Genomic DNA, 7,708 nt, shown 5'->3' with positions numbered 1-7,708 from the left:
TTTCAGGACATGCTTAAACTACTTAAGAAGAAGAGAAATAGTGCCATCTGCTGACATAAGGAATAGGCACTTGCAGGAAAAGCCTGAGGTGCCAAAACTCCTACAGCCAATGTTTTTAAACAACGAAGCTCAAATATTTGCTGAAAATAGCGTGCCCCCAAATTGTTTGGGCACGTGTTTCTTTTAGTTTTGTCCACTTTTAAGAATTTAGGATGAAGAGATGGAATGGATGCCCTTAAATGTTTTGTGTGTTTTTGTCGACTCTGCCCCCACCAAAACACTGTACAGGTCACAAACTTTCCCTTTAATAGCTAGAACCCAACATCCTTCTGAGTGTTATTTCCACTTCCTGTCGCAAACATAAATGAATACTCTCTAAATAAGCATTAGCTACTCTATTTCCTTTAGGCCATACCATATTTAGCCTTAGCAGAAAATTTAAGAGCTAAGTAAGAATTAAGAAAGTAAAACCAATTTAGCACAGTCAGAAAAATTAGACAACCATGGGATTGTGCTGTTTTTTATTGTGTTTTCAATGGAGAAATACATCATCTGTTTACAAAATAGCTCTTGAAAAATACAAGGAGTACAGATACTATAAAACAAAGCAAACTCCAGTCATGAGACACTACGTACATCATGCGAAAGCAACAGTCTGATCTCCAGGTTATGAAAACTAGAATTAAAAAGTCACTATACAGAAAGGTTCCAAGTTTCCAGCTTGGCAAAACTTGGGTGCAGTTACATGAAACGTTTAATAAAATGAAAAAGATTTTCCGATGTGTAAACAAAATGACAAGACTAAATTTGTGCCTGGCAATTTCGATCTAAACTCCATAGCTACACAAAATACACAGACAGCTTGTACACTTCAACTGTTAAGATATAACCTTCTTTGGGGGGTGGACGACAGCAGGCTGCACAGGGCAAGGAAAAGAGAAATATTGTATACTAGACATCTTAGACAAATGGCAAAAAAAAAATAAAAAACCCTTCAGTTACTGCACAGCCTAAGTAAAAGATAAGCTACACTCTGACTTTGGAGAATTAATTTAGAAGGATAAGGGGAAGAGTGTAAGTAATTTAACTTGTAACATGAAAGATGCATGTGTAATAGGATGGAGCACAATGGGAGAAGGGAGTTCATAAAACATGCTAATCAAAGTATGGGAAGTATGATTTGACATCCCATATATTTCAGACTTAAGTAATAGTAACATGAAGTTTGTTATCTACATCTGGTATTACTGTTGGTATCCCTCATGTTCCTCAAATACTGTTCTTTGCCATGAGAGCTTTAGTTCTTTCAAAAGAAAAAGCTGTTACTTTTTTGATAGGACTACAAGAACAAAAAATAGGAGTAAGAGAGCTTACTAGATGTCAAGTGCTTACTAGAAATATGATTTTTAAAAATTTGGTGCTGTTCAGTATGTAAAACTACTTGTGATGAACTATCTAAAAATAAAAAGGTTAAAATTCTTAGGGAAAAATCATTTTGCCTTTATTTAAAATTTTAAGCTTTTTAATGCATACGGGACCTTTATGGAGTGTACAAAAATCATATTTAGTGATTCAAAGGCCATCAAGACAGGTGGTGTATTTCACAGGCACACAATATTTACCTAAACACTTTAGTCATGGGACAAATTCTGAATTTGTGCCTAGAGGCCCACAAAGTATTACAACTAGGTAAGGGGAAGGGGGGAACCCAAATGAGTACATGGCTTGTTTTTATTTTGTATAAATAACTATTGTTCTATATGGTGCATACAAGCAGAAAAAACAATTTGAAAACAAAAAAAAAAAACCAAAAAAAAAAAACCAAAAAAAACCCAACAGTAAATGCAAAATATTTTCCCAAGAAATAAAGGGATAATAAAAGGGAATAAGAAGTTCAGTTAGCTCAAAAGAAAGTTTATTTACTGTTTGATTGCTGATTTGTATGCACCTTAAAACAATCCTATAAATAAAAGTAGACCACATCTTAATCATGTCCCACCAATACCAAAAACTTCCCAATTACTTCCTCAACTTACGTCTTATGACCCCAAGATTTGACATTACATTTTAAAGACTTACTGCTGCTTGATGGCAGTTGAACTAACTATACTATACACTTTGTTTTCAATGTATAGTATATCATAGAATGTCATCCAATTTGCAAATTACTACTATTGAAGAGACTCTTCAATAAAATGAAATTTTATCAGCTAAAGATCTAAAATTAGTCATACTCCAATAAAAAAGTACATAAAAGTGCATTTAAGGGATTCTTATGCCAGTTTTATCTCAATTTTGAAACAATGCATCAAACAAATTCAATCAGAATGTCAAATATGGCTACAAATAGTGTTCATGTTTTTAAAGGCAGTAATCCTTCGAAATATTTAATGTAACTGTTGCTAACACATTAATTGTACTCCTGGCTTCACATACTAACCTGGACTTCCAATCAAGCGGCGACTTTAGTCCAGAAAGGGAAGTGCACAACATATACCTAAATCCATTTGCGATTATGTTCTAGTCTTGCACCCTCCGTTCTCCTTTTTTTCTAGCATTAGAAGACAACAGGTTGAGTTGGCAGATACTGTTTATGGACCCCTGAGGTGGTTTTTACCGGTTCAATCTCAATTTTATTGAATTCTTGATAACAGGAATAGGATTTGCAGGAAGAGCAGGGATATCTGAAAGGTCTGTACTGGGTGTTTTCTGAAAAGAAAAGAAGTTTGGTTGTATTTTAACTTTGTAAATATAAAAAGAAAAATACTGTAGTAATTGGCATTAACTTCCAAAACAAACCTCTTTAGAAGACTTTTTAGGAATATATGAAGATAATTACAGATTATTAAGAGAGAAGCAGGTATTTCCTTTGCCTACAGAGTCTTTAATAAGGAAAATTTCTACAAGAATCTTTGTGTGCTTCTCTTTTTTTTTTTTTTTAACAACTGCAAGAAATTAGCAAGTGCTGCAGATAAAGTTGGGCCTACTAATAACTTGTATTATAGTAAAACATCCACATAACAATGATGTTTGATCAGTAACATTAACTATGTAATCTACATGTTTAGTATTTAAAAACACCTCTTAACAATTCAGTGTTAAGTCTCTGCTCTTACAGATGAGTGATAAAAAACAGTTCCCAATCCAAAGTGTTTCTTCTTACATTCCAGACTGTTGAAAAACTCTACAGTCAAGTTTCCAATTTATCATATTGGTTCAGATTTAAATGAAAAAAGTTATGAACTCTAAAAAGGTTCTGTATGAATGTTCTAAGAGTTTCACCTTGACAATAATCTCATCAATTTTTTCTCACTTATAAGATTTAAATGCCATTCAGAAAAATTGTATCTAAAACAAACAAAAGGAAAAGACAGTAACACACCCCAAGATTCAGTGAGATTTATTCATTTCTCACTTGCTGTACATGCCTCTAAGGTTGGGGGTGGGGTTTTTTGGTTTTTTTTTTTGAAGTATTTTCACTTCCACTGTGGCACATTATTTGCCATCCCAATAACCCAGTTATTATGCAACACTTCACATCATTTATCACAAAATGTTTTCTTACATTATAAATGTTCAAAATCTATACAAGGTACCTATGATACACGGGGGAAACCGCATGAAAATGACTGCTCTTGACTGCTGATTCATTAAAAATAAATCAGTCAAGTTAACACTGACTGATGTGTTAGTCCACAAAGCAGCAGGGACCCAGGACAAAATAGCTCTGGGCTTTGCATCACCCCTGTCCCAAGTAACCCCGTGGTTGGTGCTAATCTACAGTTTGACATGTTTCTATTTTCTGCAACATGGGCAGTGTTTTAAGCAAAGCCAACAAGAACACTGAAAAATGACAGAGGAGCTCACCATCCTTTGTAGTTTCCAGATTATTTTTGCTAAAGTAACAATCACACAATCTGTAAAAAAGCTACAAAACTTTATATAATCCCCCACAACAACAGACAAAATAAAATTGGTGTACTTACTAAATGATCATAAAAACTTCCCCGAAGCAGTTTAGGAAGTCCATGTAGCATCTACAGTTTTTACCAAACAATTTTGCTATCTTTAGTCAGTACTGCTCATACAGTTCAAAATGTCCAGTAAGAAATGCCATTATTACTATTGCAACAATTTATATTTTCAACCAACACATTCATTACACATACTTTAATGATTCAAGTGTGCATAAAGTGCTAGATAGTGATACTTTAATCAGCAGACTCTAAGAGAAGTTTAAAAATGCTAGTAAGAAACTGAGGTGCTCTCTAAAAGCTGTTACAATACTAGAAACAAAAATTTAGGTGAATGGTGCAGAATTCTTAATGTTTTCCAAAGGACTTTACACTGCTAACACCAGCTGGCTAAGGAGTGACAAGCTTACAACTTGTCTCTTGTATCAAATATTAGACTCTGAAGTTACATTTCAGACATCCTCAACCTCTACCTGGGTATCTTCAAGCAGCAGCTATTCAAAGCATTTGTTTCCTCGTTAGAAGGAATTATTCTGTGATGTGCAAAGCACAAAGGAATAAACTGAGCCCCTTACTTGGAAGGCACAATTCAGAAGAGCGAATCCAGCTTCGGTCACTTTGTATGGCAAGCCATACATGTTTAGCTACAATGCACATTCAAAAAGATCAATGACCATCTAAAATGCAAAAATTGTGACAGTAACAACAGTAGCTTACCATAAAATGGATTTATATTTAAAATTATACTTTTAACATATGGACTCATTTCAGTTCCAGTTCTTTCAACAGAGATTAGCACATAAATACATTACATGGCAGTATTGCTTTTAAAATAGTACCTGAGGAGCTTGCAGAGAAGTTGCTTGAAGAGTTTCTGTTTGAGAATTAACATTCACTTCTGTCTCAATTTGCTCCTGGAAAAAAAAAAAAAAAAAGGTACACCAGTTACACCACTTCCAATGAGCTACTTACATATAAGACCAAGCAGTCCAGAATTATTTACATTGTGCATATACAGCAAAACAAAAATGCAAGCATTGATGTTTGCTGCATTGACACCCTTCCTTTTAGGAAGGAATCACCACACTGGAGAATGTTTCACTTATTAGCTTGTGATATCAACACAAGCTATATCACATATCAGCTGTCACTTGTTTAACCAATTAACATCTTTTATACAGAATCCTATAGCAAAACATTACATGTCATTCAACTCACTAAAGACAAAAAGTGTATTATCAAGGAAGATCATGTGAAAAATAACAGAATTTTTTAAGAATTCAACAGCTTTTGCCATTCTGCCAGTAAAGTTTTCCTGCTGCTTTAATGGGCTGAATCAGCTTCCTAAATGAATAGGTGAGTGTCAGAGACTGATTTGCAGGTAAAACAGTGAGACTACAGGACTAAAGCAGGACAATGGCACATTCTCATTTTAATAAAAACAGTCTGCTAGCTCAAAGTGTACCATTAACATACCTTAAAAAAAGGAATGCATTTCAATGGATGAAAACCTGTGATTATGTTAATTTAAGAAATTTAATTCCACCATTTCCTTCCATAAATATTAAGGACACAGACTTAGAAGAGACTGCCAATACAAACTAACAGGATTACCTATGTCTTTTATAATGATCTGGATCCAGTGGATCTATTTTTGAAGTGAGGATTAAGTGCTTACATGTATTTCTGCCCTCACCTATTGTAAGTTCAGAGATATTGCAAGGTGACTGCCTAGCAAGATACAATTCCTTGCTTACGGCCCTTGAAGCTATAAACCAAAGAACTTACATTTAACTTTAAGCATAAGCATAACTTCCAGAGTATTCCAGAGACAACATAATGTGCCCCATAAAAACAGCAAAATCCCAACTGGAGAGCTGCTATCATAAGGCTAAAAAGAGTCCATCACCCTTTCTGCTCACCACTAAGGCAGAAAAAATGTCTGCTAATTACAAGATACTGGAGAGAACGCTGCATTTCCTAAGTCCCCAAAGAGTATGCTGTAACTTCACACAATAACTTCACTTGCACAGAAGATTTACTAATTATCACTTGAAATTTCTTTATCTAAAAAGTGAACAAGGTGGCTGGCTTTAGGATGCTCAGCCCAACATGCAAAATCCAAATAGAATACATAGGACAATTGTCCTTTCACTAATTAACACACATCAGGTTTGGGATGCAGAAAATACATGACATATTGACACATCCTTGATCTAATTTAACAAAATGAAATATAAATATCATGACTAATTTTTTCACCAAGCTTAATACCACGTGACTAACCAGCAAAGAAATGATAGTCCTATGTGACTATGGATTTGGGCTCACCTTAGCATGGCAGCAAGCAATGAACGCCATCAATACTGACACAAACATTAAAAAAATAAGACATCATTTTGATATCTTTACTGGAGAGTCTAGATATAGACACGCTCTAGTAATTTCTAGAGAGAAACAGCAATTTTCCTAAATAATATATACAAAATTATACAGTCTAGGCATATTTACCTTTGTTTCCATTTTTTCATGTTCATTCAAATCTATACAGCTAGTATCTTCACTTATTTCATCCTGCTGAAAAGCAAACACAGACACTATTACAAATCATAAAATCGTATTTTTAAAAAAATCAAAAAGAAAATATGGTCAAAGTGTTTAAAAGGACAGAATTAGTTGTAAGACTTATCATATTACAGGCTTACCAAAATAATTATTTTTAAGATAAGAATCTCGATTCTAAGCATTTGTGCTAATGCAGTACATGTGTCACGTGATGAATACCAACAAAATAAAAATACTAACACCTTGGCAAGCTGAAAACATCAAGCAGCAATGCTATCAGAATAGGAAATATCTGAAACTTGGAATATGAGAATCAGCACTCTGGGTGAAATGAATATTCAAAGTTCTGAACATTGCTATGGTATGATCTCAAAATCTCAAATACCTCTTCAATTTTAATTTTCTTAGGAGACTCTTCTTTATGGGGAGAAGATGTCCTTTTCACTGCTGCGACAGGGCTAGGCATTTTTGTTGCAACATTTCCTGAACTTCTTGGTGATGGATTTAATAGATACGCTGAGGGAACAATTCTAGAGATGGTAGGCTTTGGTGGTGGAGAAATGGCTGGTTGTGTGGCAGTTTGAGGAATGCTTTCATTTGAAGTACCTATGGACAAACAATTTAAAGACCTTCAACAAGAGGAATCGACACAAACATTTCAGTTCAATCACTGGTATTTTTGGTCTCTAATAAAAACCCCTGACATCAAGCAGGCATCAAGGAATTGGTACAGTTAATGGTGTAGCATCATGTTTGGAACAGCAAGTGTGCATACACTGCAGAGTTTATTTTCAAGCTCATTCTTGAGCTTGACTGCACCCTCAGCAATTTCACTGGTGACACCAGGCTGTGTGGTGCAGCTGACACACTGGAGGGACAGGATGCCATCCAGAGGGACCTGGACAGGCTGGACAGGTGGGTCAATGCAAACCTCTTGAAGTTCAATAAAGTGAGTGCAAGGTCCTGTGGCTGGGTTGTGGCAAACCCAGGCACACCCACAGGCTGGGCAGAGAAGTGACTGAGACAAAGTCCCTGAGGACAAAGACTTGGGGGCTGTGGTTGATGAAAAACTCAACATGAGCTGGCAAATGTGCTCACAGTCCAGAAAGCCAAGCATGCTCTGGGCTGCAGCCAAAGGAGTGTGGGCAGTAGGTTGAGGGAGGGGACTT

General features: G+C 35.4%; 1 protein-coding gene across 6 annotated transcripts in view; it reads right to left on the bottom strand.

The window, feature by feature from the left end:
• Window positions 1-504: 504 nt before the first annotated feature.
• Window positions 505-7,708, bottom strand: part of PAPOLA (poly(A) polymerase alpha) — a 43,567-nt gene continuing 36,363 nt past the window's right edge. For 2 of the 6 annotated variants that reach the window (XM_009101764.4, XM_009101765.4), the window contains exons 19-22: window positions 6,925-7,145; window positions 6,486-6,548; window positions 4,814-4,888; window positions 505-2,709 (exon numbers count right to left, since the gene is read on the bottom strand). In XM_009101764.4, coding sequence (XP_009100012.1) covers window positions 2,614-2,709; window positions 4,814-4,888; window positions 6,486-6,548; window positions 6,925-7,145 — 455 coding nt within the window. In that variant the 3' untranslated portion in view covers window positions 505-2,613. Of the gene's footprint in view, window positions 2,710-2,752; window positions 4,619-4,813; window positions 4,889-6,485; window positions 6,552-6,924; window positions 7,146-7,708 lie in introns of those variants that run through there. The other 4 variants (XM_009101763.4, XM_050974685.1, XM_050974684.1 and 1 more) reach the window with 4 other exon arrangements.

Source organism: Serinus canaria, chromosome 5, assembly GCF_022539315.1.
Source record: "Serinus canaria isolate serCan28SL12 chromosome 5, serCan2020, whole genome shotgun sequence".
Lineage (NCBI taxonomy): Eukaryota > Metazoa > Chordata > Aves > Passeriformes > Fringillidae > Serinus > Serinus canaria.
Note: the sequence above shows the minus strand (reverse complement) of the source record. Positions and strands in the feature narration are given on the sequence as shown.